This window comes from Arvicola amphibius, chromosome 5 (genome assembly GCF_903992535.2).
Source record: "Arvicola amphibius chromosome 5, mArvAmp1.2, whole genome shotgun sequence".
NCBI lineage: Eukaryota > Metazoa > Chordata > Mammalia > Rodentia > Cricetidae > Arvicola > Arvicola amphibius.
Window position 1 is genome coordinate 34,663,710 of NC_052051.1, and position 19,892 is coordinate 34,683,601.

Consider the following 19,892-nt stretch of genomic DNA (forward strand, 5'->3'; position numbering starts at 1 on the left):
GTAAATGGCAAACTATGAAAGCTCACCAATCATGTGACATCAGTCCTTTATTGTGCGACAGCTGAGCCTTAAGAGAAGTTGCCACTGAATTATATGCTCCTCTGGAGAAAGGGCGAGAGGCCACTGATGGGAGATTGTATTATCCACATTCCCCTTTTTAAGGAAAAATGTCAGGGATTTGATCAACTAAAGGTCCCAGTGCATGTTCCCTTAACATTAAGCTCAAGGTTGGCCTTCCTTCATCCAAAGCTGACTGACTGACCTGTGAGTGGACAGACAGAATAATGATGGAGCCATGTGACAACCTAGGTGAACGACAATAATGACAGTAATATGATCATGAAGTAACAGTAATTGGGGAACTATCAGAATGAGGACGAAAAGGACTGCCATGCTTTTTACTGTGTGTGTAGTTTGAGATCCTGGTCACCTACCAACCTGCTCCAGGCCTGATACTGAATGGCTAAGACTTCCTTTCCATATACTATAGTTCATTTCTATGGCAATTCTCTTCTGCCTAAACTGGTGTGTTCCTTTCATGCTATCTCAGACCAAAACTATATTGGTCTTTCACTCTGCCTCTCTTGGTTTTATATTGAGCTGTGAACATGAATAAATGGCTTTTATATCGAAGAATTGGTTGGATATCTAAAATAAGCTTGTACTTGATTATCTGCAATGTCATTCTTACTTTCTTTATACTTTCATTTAAATATGCCTTATAACATTTCTCTTCATCTCAGTGAGCATATGAAAAGTTGACTTGGGAGCATATGCCAAATATTTAGTTCTCATTCTTGACTCTTCTGTATTTGTCCAGTTCTATACTAGACACTATATTGAAGCCACCTTTAAACATAGACAGCACCATTTTTGCTGATATTCAGCTCTTCCTATTATATACAAACTTTATTTATTATTCCTTGGGACTTAGCTATTGGATAACTTTCACTGGGATAAAATATAAGGCAAAGTTATATGCAGAATTTCTTTATGTATTTTGTATGTTGAGGTTACATTTCTGTTAGCCTGGGTTCCTGAGTGTCCTCTGACACTCAAGACACGCAAATAATGTGAACAACAAATAAACATTCCTACTTTATAACACTAAAACTGGGGGATGTTTTTAATTGTGGAATAAGCTAGGCAACTCACTAAAAACAACTTTCGAAACCTCTAAAGTGTTAAGACCCATCCTTGCTACTTCCTTTTATACCATCGTTGCCATCCAAACTTCCGCATGTTTTACCTGGATTTGCTGCAAGGGTCTCTTTGTTGACCTCCCCACCCATCCTTCTCTGATATTTCTAAAGGACAGTTTCCAAAAAGCAGTAACATTTACTGCTTAAAGATCATGTTACTTTTTTACCCCAAACTCTGCAGGAACACTAAACTAGGAGCATGGTCAAAGCCTCTCTGTTAACCACAGTGACTATTATTCAACTTCTGCGAGTCTCCAAATTTGTCTCTTGCCATTCCTCCATCAACAATCATCATACCCCTTACCCCATGGCAGCAGCTCACTCTTGCCTCCCTCTGCTTTTGTCTTATTGTTCTCTCCTTGTGGAACGTTCTACCTCAAGAGCTCTGTGTAGCTTGGATCATTCTTTCTCATTATAAAAATCTTTCTTCCAAGATTCTAGCCTCAGAACAGTCTCGGTGGCGTCTGAAACCACATCGCCTCATAATCCATTATGTAGTTATGAAGCTTGATTGTGTAAAGAATTCTTTGGACTGCCTTCTTTCTTTATTTACTTAATTTGTTTCTCTCTTCACAGACTATGACTATCAAAGGACAGGGATTATTTGTTTTAGCGCTTTGTCCCTGGAAGAAATGTGCATGTTGCTTTAGTGGGTTTCAGTAAATATTTATCAAGTGTATGAATTAATGAAACACTCGCTGAAACAATCAAGATGTCAAAACAACACTGCAACAAAAGACAAGTGAATCGGAAGCAATGCTCATTCACAGATCTTTAACCTACTTTGTTTGGTTAAGCAGAGCAAACCCTAAATCAAAAAAGTATTAAATAATCAGTTTGCGTAGCATTTATCTATCACCACTTAGAATTTATTTTCTAAATACTTATTTATTTATTTTACATTCCTACTGCAGTTTCTCCACCCTCCCTTTCCAATCCCTTTCCACCACCTCCCCTCTACACCACCCCCATCCACTTCTCCTTCCTATTGGGGGAGGGGAGGGCAGGCTTCCCATGGATAGCAACAAAACATGGCATATCAAGTTGAAATAAGACTAAGCTCCTTGTCTTGTATTAAGGCTGGACAAGGTAGAGCAGTATGAAGAATATGGTTTCAAAAGCCAGCAAAGAAGTCAGAAACAGCCCTTGTTGCCACTGTTAGGAGTGCCATAAGAAGACCAAGCTACACAACCGTCACATATATGCAGAGGTCTACTTATAATTTATTTATTCAGTAAAATCTAATGTATCCAAATTAATTAGCTGATACTCTTTAGTTTATATTTAAACAAAGAAGTCTTAAAAAGTTAACCAGCATAAGATATATTTAATAGTGCCCTAACTAATGTGTTAAACAATCAAAATGTCCTAAACTTTTTACAATGCCTAAAATGTATACAAGGATAGGATATGAAATCAAAAGGTAGGCATTTGTAGGATAATCTTTTCATACACTGTAGATATGTATCTCTGCCAGCGGTGCTTTCTGACTGGTTTAATAAAAAGCTGAATGGCCAATAACTAGGCAGGAGAGAATAGGAAGGACTTCCAGGGAGAGAAAGAAACTCTGAGAAGAGGGGCTGAAAGACACCAGTGAAACATGGAACAAATTTAACTTACAGAATGGGATAGAGGTAAAAGCCACATGGCAGAATGTAGATCAATAAAAACAGATTAATTTGAGTTATAAGAGCTAGTTGGAAAAATCCTAAGCTAAGGCCAAGTTTTCACAATTAATAAGAATTCTCCATGTCATTCTTTGTGGGCTGGTGGGTCAAGAAAGTCTGACTACAGTAGGCTCAAAGAGAGACTAGGCAAGAGAAGTCAGTAGGAGGCACCAAGAATTTTTTTTTTTTTTTTTTAGAAAATAACTCTTGAAACAGTCACTATAATTTGTAAGTGAGCTGTATACATCAGTGGTATGTGTTACTCTTCATCATCAGTTTCTCAATAGGAGGTGTTTATGGCACTTGTAATCATAGGTCAAGATGACAAATATGAACTTTCTCCAGTCTCTATATTCTAGAATTATCATTCAACAGAAAGGAAGGTTACAGGTAGCGTTATGCATTTTTTTTTCTGCAAAAAAAAAAAAAGATATCATTGTAAGGAACATTTTCTATGACAAAGACATATGTGGATGATAAGTGAGTTCAAAGGAACTCAACTTCTTTCTTTGGCTTCAATGATATTAAAGTGAGGAATGGCTGTGAGACCTGAGATGAGAGACCAATCTCTGTGACTCCTGGCACTTGAGCATCTTATCGAACTTTTTGTTGCTATAAAAGGGAGATCATGGCAGTAACTACCCCAAATACCCCCAAAAGACTGTGGAGAGATAAGACGTTTATAGGTTGAATGTATTATTCTCTTGTTTTACTTTTCCTTGTAGAGGCAAGTATCATCGAAACTGACGTCATAGTCCCCACACATTTCACATTTGTAGAGAAGGAAGAGCAGACAGCAAACTGTACCTATCTGGCCATACAATTTTTACTTCTACTAGAGGTTAAGAGTATTTATATCTGGTTATGGAATGTTGAAATCGCAGCAATTGGAAGATGACACCACTGTTTCTTTACATACACAGAAGAACAAAGCCGGTCCTCAGCAGGAAACGTTCACAGTCCATTTCCGTACTCAGCCATTTCCAAATAGTCTGTCTCCTTCCCAAAGAGAAAGCTAAATTCACAATCATGAATGAAAGCAAAAATCAATAATTTAATTACTCTCTAAACAGAGGAAAGCACACAAGGCCTTGCCTGAAATCCCCTTGCTGTTTTGAGAGTGAATGGACAAACCTCTAGAGTGTATGACTTCCTGTATCAGCTGTATTTATTTAAATTCTCTTGCTTATCACTCAGCATGTCCCAGCATAGTCCATAGACTTTACTAAATGAGGAGAAATGGAGATGAGATGAAAGCGTTTCATTTCGCATTAAAAACGGGAAAAAAATTCCTGGCCATAACAGCCTAGTTAACAATGATGTAGTCCTATTGCAGTCCCATACCTAGAAGTCACATCAGGAAAAGGCCGAGTTATAAGTAAAGATGGAGCCTGCTAACAGACATTGCTTTATGCCACAGTCCCCTGACAACAAAGACAAAGCAGGTTGTCTAAGGAAAACAGCATGGGAAGAATCAAGAATCATTAGGAAATCCATTCCAAACTCCTTCTCACACATACCATACTGCCTGGAAGACGCAAAGAGAAGTAGAAGGCACAAGGAGTCTGCTCTCCCAGCTCATCTTCTCCACCAAACTTGTGTTATATCTACCTCAGTCGAATGATTCGATGAAAATATTTAATCCTGTGTAACCCACAATGAAGAAAAGTTGAATGGCATAACTGACATAAGAACCAGGTCTGGTTGATACTGATGCTGTTTATCCACAGGCATTTTAACATAGGATCAAATCACAGGGTCGGGAATGTTTCTTATGTTGGTTCTCTTACCTCCTGGTGATTCTTGGCCAGCCATTCCTTAATTGTGTCTAGGGCAATGACTGCAGCAGGCTCATTTGGAAAACCTAAATAAAGAGCATAAGAAAGCAAATAAATAAATCAAGGAAGGGATACAGAAGTCAACCAAGGCTTAAGAATGTATTGATCTTATTTTACATAGTATTGCATTCAACAAGCAAGTAAAATAAGGCCCGTGGTGATAAATTTTACATGGATATAAAACATGGTATAAGACTAGCTCTGTTCCAGTTTCAAAAAAGAGAAGGATTTAATAAAGATATCAACAGCATTCACATATACTTAATAGCTTATAGTGTACTTTATTCTTCCCAGTAGTGCTCAGATCAAAGTTTACTCTTCGCCTCAGTTTTTTTTGTAATTGAAAATAGACTTTTTTCATACAATGTATTCTAATTACATTTCCCCCCTCCAAGATCCACTCCACCCACCCAACTCCACATTCTTTCTTTCTCTCTCTCTCTCTCTCTCTCTCTCTCTCTCTCTCTCTCTCTCTCTCTCTCTCCCATTAGAAAATAAAGAGGCATCTAAAAATAATAATAAAATAGGACAATATAAAAACAAACCTGAATTGGAAAAAACAAAAAGCCAAATAAAAAACGCAAGAAACACATATGGACAGAGAGACACACATTGGTAAGCAGAGAAATCCCACAAAAGTACAAAAATGGACACCATAATATATAAATGAACAACCTGTAATATAAAGGGGAAAAAAAGAAAATAATGCCCAGGTGAAGCATTATGAGACAAGAAAACAAACAAACAAACAAAAAAGCAACCTCCAAAGCATTGAGTTTGTTTTGTGTTTGCTATGCCTCTTCAGCTTTAAATCCCAGTAAATGTGGCCCAGAGAAAAAATGTGGTTGGTGTGGAATCATTAGTTCAATGTTCTATCAGGGAACTGCCACAAAGTAAGCAGATGACATCCCAAATAGCTATACACATGGCAGAAATCTATTATCAGTAGTCGAAGATGGTGATTTCAGCTCTACTTGGTGATTCCAGCACTACAGATAATGTCTGGGATGAAAATCACATCAACTAAACTGCCCTTCTAGTATGGTTTGATTTACCACAGTAGCAGAAGTCACAGAGTTGTGTGTCATCTCTGCATGAACACACACGTTTGGAATATCAAACGCACACCAGTATGATTGTTTAGCTAATGTGACCTGGGCATATCCCGAGACCACCAGAATCATTCCATTGTCCAACAGAAGTAGAAGGAGTAACCTGCAGACTCGAATTTCTCTGATGCTGTTGAGGAGGAGACAGGAGGGACTAAATATTGTAGAAATGCCTTTTAAGTTCTACACTGGTTCCTTAATCATCAAGTATCAATCTCGTTCCTATTAGCCCTAACTTTTTGGATTTCCATGGCCCTATATCTCTCATTTTTCTGTTTTTTACTGTTTAAAATTATCTGCAAGTACACAATTGAGTGGTTGTTACTGTTTATAATAAAGTTTCACAATCATCACTGTCTCCAGAGTACTTTAATGATACCTAAATATATTCTGTACCCATCAATGCTCCTCCCAAAGCTACTGTCTTTTCTGAATCCCACTACCATCAGATTCTCCTTCTGAATTTTCCAACACACCGTCTTGTAGCAAGAGGCCACTTGTTGGTTCCCAGCTGCTCAGACCCAAAATAACCACACAGAAAATATATTAATTAAATCACTTCTTGGCCCATTAGCTCTAGCTTCTTAATAACTAACACTTACATATTAACTTAACACATTTCTATTAATCTGTGTATCACCACCAGGCTGTGGTTTACTGGCTAAAGTTCCAGCATCTGTCTCCAGATGCTCCATGGCTTCTCTCTGACTCCACCTCATTTCTCCCAGGATTCAGTTTAGTTTTCCCTGCTTACCTCTATTCTTTTCCTCTATCAGGCCAAGCCAGTTTTCTTTATTAATTAACCAATCATATTCACAGCATACAAAGGGGAATCCCATACCACCTTCTTTAGTAGCCTCTTCTTTCTAACCAGTTCTTCCAAGGTTCCTTTTTTTCCCCTTATATATGTCAATAAAATGCTTGCTATTGCCAAGTTCTTACATCTAGCTTTCTTCCTACAGTCAATCTTAGCCAGTTTCAGCATTGACTGCTACATTGTCTGTGAGATGCCTTCTATTTCTACATTCTACCTTGGCCAGTTTCAGCATTAACTGCTAGAATGTGTGTTGGAAGCCTTCTATTCAGGGTCTCTTGTGCATTTGTCTGACTTGGCAAAGAAAGAGAGGTGTTGCTATGTGGAGAATTCCTCTGGTGGCAAATACACATGGCAGTGTTTAGGCTGACATCTTGATCTTGGTAGCCTTTGGTGGGAAAGATGAGCAACAACTGCAGTGCCCTCACTTGCAAGCATTTGAAAACTAATATTGCTTTTCTGATTGGTTTTCTGCAGGCTTTGCTAGAAATTACATTAGGAAGATGGGGGCCAAGGACACAGGACCAAGATCCATGTACTTTAATTTATAAAAGGTGGAAACCTCTGGAATATGAAAAGTGCCACCCTGCTTCAAGTACTTGTAAATCCCTATGTAACATTTAGAGTTTATTTTCTTTAAATGAATGCTTTGTAATATAAGACTTTTAAAATTAAAATCAAAGAAGTCGCTAATTTAAAAATAGTTAGTCTATTAAACAAACTCTCCTTGAACCAAAAATGAGTTGTTTTCTAGAAACTTTTTACAAGATCCTGTCCAAGAAAAGTCCAAAGTCTAGGGAAGGAAATAAATGAGTAAATATAGAGCCACAAAACAGCAAAATGAATAGAGTAGGGTGGGAAAACACAGATGAACGGACTAGGCAGGAAATGACAGACGTTTGGGGGATAGACACTCAAAGGAGCCATGGAAGAAACATTGTCCTTAGAAGTAAACAGCCAGTGTCAAGGGACTAATGAAATAGACAGGGAAAGTAAAGGAGATTAAAAAAAAGCAGGGTGAGTACATGGGGCTTCAAAAGGGAAGTAGGCTGTGGATTTGCCACTATGGAGTTACGCAGGGGTCTTGTTCAGTCCTCCTTTCCCTGAGTGGAACACTGGCATCTGTAGCCACACTTCCCTCAACACGCTCCAGCACAAAACCACAACCTGTCTTCCTCATGGCTTGCTGGCTATGGCAGTGCCTTTCTCTGAGTCTAAACAGCCAAACAATGGCATAAGCTCTTTGTCTGTGTTACCCTTCTAGTGGCCTCAGGTACCCCTTACAGACTTGTCTTATTTTTCTCTGCTTATTCTCTTCTCAAGAAATTCTTCTCCAACGTCAAGGTATATTTAGTAATTACTCAAAAGATAAAATTATAGGGGTAGAGATATCTAATAAATACTGTCATCACATTCAATTGCAATGGCCATCTGTATTAATGCTCACCTTTAGAAGACATAATTCCCCACAGATGAAATTAGACAAGTTCTTACAGAACCATAGCAACCATGGTAAGTTCTCAATTATCCCTGACCCCTTGGTCGCTCTCTCACATACATCAAAGCCTCTGGCATAGAGTTATGGTTTTCATCATGATCTCAGGGGTCTCTGCATCCCTGACTGATGTCAACACCCAAGACTGTGACCCACCAAATACCCAGTTGTCATGTACTTGACCTGTTCATCTTCAAAATCAACGTCCTCCATTCCAGATTGCCCCTTCTTAGGTCACACACTGGACCTCGATGTAACATTTTCAATCTAAGGTTATGGAGTGAAATGCCCAAAGCCTGTTTCCTATTTAGCTTTCTTGGCTGCTTTCTTAGCTATGCCTCTCTACAAGCATTTGATGTGTCCTCTCTACTCATGCTAGTCCCCATTAATCAGCGTCAACACTTCTGGATGCCCTGGCTCCTTTCTGCTTCTTAAGGCTCATCTCTCCTTATATTGCTACTTGCTTAAATAGAACCTTACTGGGTGCTTTTTACTGTGTTTTCTTACATGGTCGTGTAATTTGTGTAAAGATAAAAGATGATAAATTATTAACAAAATTCCCATACTATAACTAGTAGGCCAGACTATTTGGTGCTCAGACCATGGTGACTTAGGATATATTATGCATTCCTCTGTAGTGTGACTTCTAATGAGCTATAGCCCTTGTACAAATAGCCAGTCTCAAGAAAAACAACTTAGGCTATAAACTTTACTGCTCAAGGAAAAAGTAAGATGCCAAGCCATCTATTCAAATATTGACCCTGAGCAAATGGCCAACAAAGTAAGAAGTAAGTAACTTCCTATTCAACTACTGCAAAAGACTTCCAACACTTCTAAGTCATGATAGCCCCTCTAGGAACTTGCCTACTGCCTTTAGATAGTGTACTTCAATAATTTCCTTCTGTTTGTCTCTGTCCGTGTGTCTGTTTCTTTCTTTCTGTGTCTGGCTCCATCATGTGTGAGTGCACATGTATGTTACATGCACATATTTGTTACATGTCAGAGGACAAAAATTGCAGGAGTCACTTGTCTCCAGCATGTGGGTTTAGGAGATTGAACTTGAATTATCAGGCTTGGTCTCAAAGACCTGTACTCATCAAGTCATCGTAAAGGCCCAATGACGTTTCTCTGTGTCTATGTTTTCCTATATTCCTTTTTAGCTGGCTGCACTAGCCTCACCCATGCTGATAGGTTGCCCATCTAAGAAGGTTAAAGAAGCTTCTGTGGATGACAAAGGTGGACCACAATCAATAGTAGGGTAGGCTTTCACTTTCTTTGTCTGTTCTCTAACTGCTATTCTATTCCTGGCTTCTTTTTGTTTTGTTTTCCTTAAGTCTTTAACCCATAAATGTGCACCTCTACCCCCAAGTCTGTAAAAGCATTCATTTGCTTAAACTCCAGTGGCTACACTTGGGCTAAGATTTCTTTGGGTAAAATGAAGTCTCTGAGCTTTAACTCTCTGTCTTCTTCCTTGCTCCCTTTCTCTGTCTTCCTGAGGAAGCAAGAAGTCTCTATTCCTTTTGTGTTTTCATTCTCTCCCGGGTTTCCTCCCTCCAGGGAAAGGGGCAGGCTATGGTATGTCATGTAAACACCTTCTTTCTTGAGAGTTCTTAAGACAGTAACACTTCCTCTCCCCTCCACACAGTGCCTGGCTTCCTGTCATTCTCTCCATACCATTCTCAAGGAAGCCAGAAGAAAGCCTGATTCAAATGGAGCAGGGGGTGGGATGGGGTGGGTGTTGTGTGTGTGTGTGTGGGGGGTAAGGCAGGAGGAAAGGCAGATAAGTGCCAAGTTCCTGGAGGCTCTTCGGCCAAAATGGGTTGATGGGGAACTTTATTAGCCAATCATCTTTAAGAGGTGGGTCTTAGTTAAGGCGTGGCTTCACTAGGACCTCCAGGTGCTTGCTCTCTGTGCCCCCCCCCGTGTGATTTTGTGTATGTGTGTGTGTGTATGTGTGTTTGTGTGTGTGTAAATGTGTACATGTCATTTAACTGCCATTTAACAGATGTTCTGCTTTGACTAATATTGACCAGAACCGGTTTTAAAGATACTGAGTTTATGGTTTATTAAAGTATTTATATTTTTCGCTGAGTTTATCAAGCATTTAAATACCTAAAGCTGGAGTCTTCGCAAAGACCTACTTTAAAAATCCAATTGTTTTGTCCAAGTTTGTTGAAATGTTAAACAAAAGTTTAAACTGAAATATGATTACTTTCTCGTTCAGACTGCTGAAGTTGTCCTGGGTGCTTGACACCCAAAGACTAGAGGTCTAAACTCATGAGGACAAATGACTAGAAGGATCGCCAATACTTTGTCTCTGGCACTCCAAAGTTCATCAGGACCCAGAACATGATGGGATCATTCTAAATGGGACCTGTGGCTCCAGAACGTTGTCTGTCTTTTTTCGCAGAAGTTTGTGGGGATTGTGTTTGAGCTGATGGCATTTTCTATAAAGTGAGGAGATCAAGGAAAAACATCCCCCACGGAAGCTATATGGTCAGCAAGATGGGAATCATCCAAACAGGTGGAGTACCCAAAAGAGGACAGTTTAAAGGAGCCCAGGGATCCTAAACGTCCATGAGTCACCTAAACTCATCAGCAAAAAAGACAAAGGTTAATTTGGGTTTAGCTACATGGTCTTAACGACCAAGCAGAAAAGAATAGCCAACAATAAAACTTTTGGTACTACAAAACAAAAGTGTATTCACCCCACCAGGATTCTATCTGCACCTGCTTCATTCAGGAAGACTAGTCTTCCTACAGCCTTACAAAGATAGCCATTCAAGTGACCAGTTCTAGCTCTCTTAAAGCATCATTGCCAATTCTTCTTGAGGATGTCCACATTATTTTTCATTATTTCTTAGGGGAAACTGTCTGAAAGAATTGTTAAGAGTATGTAAAATCATTAGAGGATCTTTGTTTCATAGATGGGTAAGTGATGATGTTGAAACCTTAGAATTAATACAAAGAGTTAAAAACTATTGAGATGATTAGTATGGCATAACTTAACAGACTAAAAATAAGGTGACATGGTGATGTGATTGTGGCTACTATTCTGTGTGAGCAACAAATAGGTAGGCTGGAAATTTTATATTTGAGTTTGTACTTTTTTCAACTGCCAATCAGGATGGATGAAATTGAAGAGCTGAAAACTAGAGAACAGTCAGTACATAATGATATTGGGATAAAACAGTAGTAGGTATGGATTTTTGTCCTAATAAAAGCAATAATTTTTCCATTAAGGAAATACTTTCTACAGCTGTTGTTATTCAGAAGAGGAATGGAGGAGAAAGGCCTCCTCTTCATCAGAAAAATTAATGTCACAATATTAATAAACCCACAAATATTATTTTGAGTATTCATTGTTCTGAATGTAGGAACTAATTCTCTTGACTATTACACAAATATTAATACTGTTGTCTGGTTGCCTCTTCTGCTGAGTGTGGGCTAGGTTTATGAATAAGAATTGGGATGATTCCTAATACATTTATTTCTAATCTCATTCATGTTGGTTGTGAGAGCTGAATATGGTGGTCAAGGATCCTGAAAAAAAAAATGTGGCTGTTATGAAGGCACAAACCAGAGGTTATATTAGTATAGAAAAGATACAAACTGGTATTTTGGAGTATGTGAGTTTGATACCTTAACTAACTGACCTGATTGTAGGATGTGTCAGAAGAGACGTCTTTTAATTTCGAGTCAGGGCTCTAGTTACACTTTTATAAACAAGGGTGTTCAAACTGCAATTATTTACTGTATCAAACTAATTCTGTCAACAGTTGTTTGTTGTGGGAAAATTGTGATGGATGGAGAAATGTATCAAATACATAGTGCTAATGGCAATTTTTAAATAGTTGAAATAGTTTAAATAGTTAATAAGTTGATCCAATATAGGGAATGTTATTTTTCATATTAATAAGCATACTGTGACTAAAGAAAGGATGCTTTCACTACAAGATTTAAGGTGGCAATTTTTAGGGAGTGGGGCTTGTGAGCTGTTCTAGGATAATGATTGTTTCTATGGTATTTATTATAACAGTATATTCTGCTATGAGGAAAAAGACAATGCAAGAGACTGCAACATATTAAACATTGGGTCCCTAAACTCATTATAATTCTCCTTAAGTCAAAGGTATTCATGTTTCTACTAATGTGGAAATGAATTCTATTAGGGCTAAGAGTCATGTGGGTAAAATAGGTCATACATACATAAATTGGACATCAATTAGTGAGAAAAAAGTATATTATTAGTAGGTTAGATAAGAGGATAATGGCTAATGTAATTATATATATATATATATATATATATACATATATAATATGTATATATGTTTGAACTGCAGCCCAGTGAGCTCCAATTAATGCATCTTTTGAGTTTGATGATCTTTCTGATTATAGAAAAGAGTAAATTTAGAGGCTAAAATGAATAAAACTCCTAATCTTATATTAATATAGAAGAAGAGGTATTCTTAGGACACAAGGTAGAGTGAGAATTAGAGTTGGGGTTAATGGACATACAGTCTCTTTATGAAAAGATTTACAGCCCCAGGAAGTTGTTGAAGGAGACCATAGTGATCTACAATGTTTGGTCCTTCTTATAATCATATGTCACCTATTATTTTCCATTCGACAGAAGTTAGAAATGCTATAGTAATGAGAATGGGGACAATTAATAGGAGATTAATTAAATATAAAGTGTTAAACATAAAATCTGGACCTCTAAGAATAAGCTTTTAAGAATTCAGAATTTTCTAGGCTCTGTCTCCATAACAGGTTATATTTGGAGATAGTAGTCTGTATACAGTTACTGTATTTAGATGATTTCATTTACTGAATGAAGGGCACTGAAGTTTGTTGGCTCTTACACAGACATCTACAGACACCTAGATCTGAATCCCAGTTACCTATGGCACCCATTCAAGTGGTTAGTCTCCAGAAAACTAGATTAAATTGTCAGCAAGACAGTGAGATGCCCACTATCCACTGATATGAATCCCATGATTTACAAGATGAGACCAATTGACTTTCTTTACAACTATTGTAAGATGCCTAACCTCTTACAACATGGTTCCCTCTCTGGGTCCTCACCTTTATTCTATTGTCATTGTGGTAGGAAGGATGGCAGCATGCAGGTAAAAGCTGGGTAAATAGCTGAGAGCTATCTTCTGATACACCAGCAGAAGGCAGAAATAGATTCTGGCCTGGCATGGACTTTTGAAAACCTCAAGGCCCATCCCCAGTGATATGCTTCTTCCAATAAACTTACGCTTAGTAATCTTTCTAATCTTTTCAAAGGATTCAATTCCCTGATGACTGAAAATTCAAATGCATGTGCCTATGGAGGTGATTCTTATTAAAAGCATCATAGCCCCTTATTTAATGTTTTCATGGCACCACTTACCATCCTCTTAGAGCATTAGCCTATGCATTTCTACATCTGTTTCTGTAAAAACAAATGTGATGTATAATCCGCCCAGACAAAGCAGGTAGCACATCTGGCTTTTGTTTCATTGGATACCTGACTCCTTAGCGGTGCACATAAGATGGTCATTGAATAGATGATGGATGAATGGATGGATTGTAGACTTGCAGTCTTAGTATACGTGGCAGAAAAGGCTGAGCCTTTTGAGCACAGGGTGGGGGATGCTGAGAAGGTGCTCAAAGTAATTGTATTTACACATTTGTTTCATGCAGGAAAAAATAAAAATAACCCCGAGATGCTACATAGAAGGAAACACGGCTCCTAGCTGAAAGATGAATGAATATACAAGGTTTGTTTTAGCCTGGGAATAGGTTCCCAGAGACAGCAAGATTTGCAGCCTGAGGTCACAGTATGTCCTCATCAGGGGGGCTTTTGTTCACAGGCTCAGAATAAGGCAGCCCAGAGAGGAGGTTGCAACCAGGCTTCAGAATAGCCACTGAATGAGATGACAGAGAAAGTCTCTTCCAAGGAGGAGGGTCACTGAGGCTGAACAAGCTGTTAATAATTTAGGGCCAGTCATGCAGGGAGTTATGAGTGTGTGTGCCCAGGTGTGGAGAGAATCTGTGCCCCTGCTAACATTCTACAGTTTAGCTCTCTTCTCAAGAGGGCAGATGGTTAAAGTTAATGTGTGTTGTAAACACAGGAGCTGGCTGTAAGTGATTTTTTATTTTTACTTACTTTTGTGTTAAAAATACTTGCTGAATTTTTACATTTATTTACATATATATACACACACATTATTACTCAACTCAAGAGAAAAAAGTATTTCCAGCACTTTACAAAGTTGCCTTTTCTGAGTCCCTGTCTGTGTCTAGCTATTCTGACTTCTATCATTACAAATGAATATGTACCTGTGTCAAGTCTACATTTTGTTCATCATTGTTCCTGTGTGACTTCTCCCAGCTTCTGCATATAACAATACTAATATAATATATTGCATTGGCATATCCCATTTCATTATATGAGCATAGCACAATGTGTTAATCCATTATAGCACGGATGAACTTTTGGGCTGATCATTTGGGTTGGAGGTTGTGATAAATGATGCAATGTTTTGGTACACATCATTGCTTGATCCTATGAAGTGGAGCTGTTGTTTTGTCTGTTAGACTCTGATCAGTCTTGCTAAGGAGGTTTTTAAAATATCTTATAATTTACACTCCCATCAGAAAAAATATGAGCATTTAAAATAATAAACTCATGACCAGCCATGCTGGTAAATCAACTTTTGGGTGCCTGAGATCATGTGAATTATATTTAAGGCCAGTTTAAGCTACATAACAAGACACTGTCTCAAAAAGCCTAAAAACGTATTCATGTGTCATGATGCTCTTTGTAATTATATTTTGACTATAAGTAAAGATATTAAAGAAAGCTTTAGACCATCAGTATTTTCTATAACTTGAGAATAAGACAAGTCCCCTTTCTCAGTACAAAGCAGGTGGGTTGTTAAGTCAAGAGCACTTGAAACGAAAGAGAGAAGTGATAAGACAGTCTGTTGGGTTTGCAGTGTTTCCATCCACCACACATCACGTGGTCCATTTGATGGACATTTTCCTTCTGACTCGAGTGCTTAACTGATGTTATCGGCATCAAAATCCACTGGAGGAAGAAACCACAATGAGGACATGATTCTACTCTATCTCTGGACTACTTGCTAGTGCTGTCAAAAGCTTAAGATATTTTCAACATGAATACAGTGAATCTGATTTCAAGTTTTCTGTAGGAAATGTACTAACTAGTTTAATTTTTGTTTGCTCATATTGATCACTGTCTGATAGCTTTACCTTTTCTAGCAGAAACTAAAATTTGTCTCCTAAATGTATCCATGTTCCCTTAAACCTTGGTCATGTTCCTCTAATAGGATTTACTTAGGGTGACATAGGACTTACTTTGCCAGCTGTCATTTCTTGAGTTAAAAACAACAGATTAACTTTGAAAAGGACAGTCTGTCTTTCATTTCTGCTTACCATATTGCAGAAAGGAATATGGTAATATCTTAGATCAATATTTCAAACATGCCCTTTCTGTAAAACATAAATAAAAATGAAACATAGCATAATAGAAAGTCTAATTAAGCCGCTTTGTAAGTCCATTAACTCAATATACCATTCAGTCTACCCAAAGCCTCCTTTAGAGCATCACTCCAAACCCTCTATTGGGCCTAGGAACAGAAATTTTGGGTGGAATTTGCAAGAATAGAAATTGAAAAAACAAGCAAACAATAAATAAACAAATAAATAAATAAATAAAATCTGTCAGTCTTGCTATTGTGTCCATAACAGTGTAATCTAGTGGTTCTAGGAGACAATGTAGCAAGAGCACCACACTGTCCCATTGGAATCAGGACTTCCACTACTTAAACTGTGAATACCTTCCTTGTCTTGGTAAGAAGGCAATGAGTCAACCAATACAAGGATGTGTTCACAAACCTGAGCAATTGGTAAGGGTTTTCAAATTAAAAGGCTTAGTTAATTACCCTGATTCTATCTGATACAGAAGCACCCGATCCAAAGGAATGATGAAATATTATAAATTATTTGTATATGCTACACATAAAAAGTAGTTATCCCACTGACTATATACTTAGATTTTTTAAAAACCCTGGTTTACCAATTGTCCTTCAGGATGCCATAATGTCCCAGAAAAAATAGTCAACCAAGCCGGGCGGTAATGGCGCGCGCCTTTAATCCCAGCACTTGGGAGGCAGAGGCAGGCGGATCTCTGTGAGTTCGAGGCCAGCCTGGTCTACAAGAGCTAGTTCCAGGACAGGCTCTAAAAAAGCTGCAGAGAAACCCTGTCTCCAAAAAAAAAAAAAAAAGAAAGAAATGGTCAACCAAAAATCAAATTCCCTTCAGTTATAAGTTTTAAATTCACATAGAACCTCAGATCTCTTTTCCTGCCAAGTCACAAGTGGGGAAATCATGGTGATACTTATTATTGTTGTTGATGTTGTTGATATTAATATTTGCCACCCACAAACTCAAACATATTAAGTGTTGAATAAAGGACTTGGTGCATTAATGTAAACTCTTGACTATTCTAAATGAGAAGAAAGGCTGAATCCTGGTAGATGGAAATGCTGACAACTGAACACGGGTGTCTATGGGTGCAAAATTGTATTTCACATACGAGTTTAGAAATAACCACATTATTTTTCTACCTTAGTGTAAACACTAATGGTGGGTGTAATGGTTTGAGATACATACACTTTTGAGCTAAAATGAAAATAGATAATAGAGTAAGTCTTGTTTTCATCTTTCACTAATTTCTGCACACACACACTTGCACACTTTTCCTGGGTGGGATGGGGAGACTGGAGGAGGGATATGATGAAGGGTATGAAAACCATGTGGACGTAGAGGGCAATACATTTTGGGTTTCATCTTTGAGCTGCTTTTCTCAATCTCTCCCCGGGCCTCTTCCAGCCCACAGAAGCAATTCTGACAGCAGATGAAATCAAATTACTTGAGAGAAATGAGCTGAAGGAGCCTCACCGTTAAGCAATTGCTAGAGCGGCCACTCAGACAATTCTGGCTGAGGCTGAGTTTCACAAAAGATAAAACAGGTGAAGTAATAAGAGTGATACTGACCCCTGTGACTGAGGAGAGCACGGTAGCAGAATGCTAAAGAAGGTGTCATTGACTTTCCTTGGGCATGCAGAAGACTGTCACAGAGGCAAAAATGAGGTGTTACAACATGGTTTTAGCCACTGTTTAAAAGGAGAAGACAGAGTTTTTAAAAGTCTAAGTATATGGACAAAATAAAACTTGTTGATGAGTTGGAAAACCATGACAGGTATTAACAACGCTCTACATGTAGCCTCTTGGCTCAGACTCTCTTCTGGACACTAGCTTGATTTTGGGCTGCCAAATATACCTTGAGGGGTGATGTCTTCCTTCTGCCAGTGAGGGCTCAGTCTGCTATGTGAAGAGCAGACCTATTCTTTACCTCTTAGAATGGACAGTGTGTGTGTGTCTCTTGGTCTCCTAGAAGAGCTTGATTATACTTTCATGGGCAGAATAGCAAAACTGGTAGTTTTATTTATTTCTTTGTTTAGTTTTGTAAAACTGACATTCTTACAAATTTCATGTCTATATACAATGAAATAAGATCACATATGCCCTCTCTTTTACCCTAACTCTAGTGACCTCATAAAACATCATAAACTCAAAATTCCCTTGAAGATACATGTAGTCATTCTCATTTATAGAAGAGAATTCATGGGTCCATTCAAAAGACTGCTTTTCTCTTCTCTTCTCTTCTCTTCTCTTCTCTTCTCTTCTCTTCTCTTCTCTTCTCTTCTCTTCTCTTCTCTTCTCCTTTCTTTCTTTCTTTCTTTTTTTTCTTTTTTGGTTTTTCTAAACAGTATTTCTCTGCATAGCCCCAATTATCCTGGAACCTGCTCTGTAGATCAAGCTGGCCTCGAGATCACAGAGATTCACCTGCTTCTGCCTTCCAAGTGTCAGGATTAAAGGCATGTGTCACCACTGCCCGGTGGGCTTGCCTGACTTGATTCCACTTAAACACATGCTACTCATGTCTACCACTCCCTGGCGCTCTGTGAAAAGGATAGTGTATCCCATGAAGTCTCTGAGTTAGAGGCTCTAGTCCAGGTGCTCAGCACTTCCAATACCAAAGAAGACCATCAGATTTGGGGCTAGTATGTCAGGGTATTTGTTGCAGAGCATTAGGCCCAGGCTGTCGCACAGGTCAGAGTCAGAAGCCACATGCTACCTTCTTCTCCATGTAGTGGCCCCTGCGCAATCAGGTCAGGCTTCCTTGCAGAGTCCTCTCTCTCATACCTGCGCAAGTCAGAAAAGATGAGCATTCTGATGGAATGAGTCCCCCTTGCTGCTCAGGCAGCATTGCTCTAGTGACCGCTGGCTCTCGGTAGAATGCCTGGGGTTTATTATGGCCCCCTTCTCCGTGGTCCTCAACCACCTTGTACTTTGTTAAACGTAGTGCAGATTTCTCTATCAGGAGCTCTAAAATGAGTTGGAATATAAAGAGGAAGATGAGCGATTTTGTACTTCTTATCATCTTCATCACTTCTGACCCATTATTTCATTTCGTTTGACATCATGCGTGAGAAGGAAATGATACATTTTAACTCCTATAATATCCTGCCCCAGACATGGGTTACGTTCTCTTTCATCTATTTAAAAAGTGGTTAAACATCATGTCTTCCTTTCAAGTTGCCTTTTTTTCTTCTCTGCAAAAGGGGTAACAAGGAAGAGCATATTTTTTATGGGACACAAGGTTCCAATTTTGACAAGCTTCATCAACTTTTTAAACTTATGTACCCTGGTATCTATTTCTAAGGGTATTTTAAAAATCATCTTTTGCCTAAGGAATTATAATAATAAGAGAAATGGTTCGTGAAACAAATTCTATTCTCTGCAAGCTGTTTCTCCCACCCCTGGACAAGTCTCCTGAGTAAGGAGCTAAACGATCTCACAGATTCTCCTGGAATGGGATTTTCTAAAATGTCTCTTTTGTTAAAGCACATTTTTCTTACAAGGGTAATCAGGAACTCACTGAGAATATCACATCTGAGTAGAAAAGACTGATGGGAATCGACTAGGAGGTGAAGCTGTGTTTGATGCCATTTGAACCATGGAATTCAACAACACAAGGTCCTGGAAGCACCAGTTCTCTCGACTAAGTTTATCACATCAGGACCATGCTGGGGCTCTACATCAGCTTCCTCTGCACTCATGGATACAAATCCAAACTCCTCACCTTGTCCCTCAAAGTCATTTTATGGTCCTAAATGTCTGACCCGTTTGCTTTTTTTTTTTCCTTCTGTGGAGAAAGCAATCTTATGAGGCAGAAATCTTCCCCATCCTCCTTTCTCATTCCCTAACCTCTTGTTTATTTTCTACTTTGCTCAAAGCAAAATAAAGTACCATGTCACAACTGGAAACTTGAGGAAGATCTGCCTGCCCCAGCATGCTGTGAAGATATGTAGCACCCAGCATTGCTCTTGGAAATCAGTCTTACTAGAGGCAGGAAATGAGCTCTGTGCTCCCCTCTGGTACTTGTCAGCCTACATTCTTCACACAAGAGACCTTGGCAAGACCAACAAGTACCACCTGGGAAAATTGACTGCTTGGGGATATAACAGCTGACTCCTGGACTTGTATCTTGTTTTCCACTGACTCTTGGGCATGTAATCCACTTCTGTTGTAGTAAGCTCTTGTATTCTAACCTGCACAGACAATACCAAGGTTCCCCAGTGCAGTCTTGCTGAGTACTATCCTCAGTGATTTTGCTGTGACA

At 38.7% G+C, this 19,892-nt stretch overlaps 1 protein-coding gene across 1 annotated transcript in view; it reads right to left on the bottom strand.

Annotated features, from left to right (window-relative positions):
- Macrod2 (mono-ADP ribosylhydrolase 2) overlaps nt 1-19,892 on the bottom strand; it is a 1,850,149-nt gene that overhangs the window by 484,195 nt on the left and 1,346,062 nt on the right. The window contains exon 8 of the mRNA XM_038330425.1: nt 4,660-4,733. Within this exon, the coding sequence (XP_038186353.1) occupies nt 4,660-4,733 (74 nt within the window). The remainder of the gene's footprint in view (nt 1-4,659; nt 4,734-19,892) is intronic.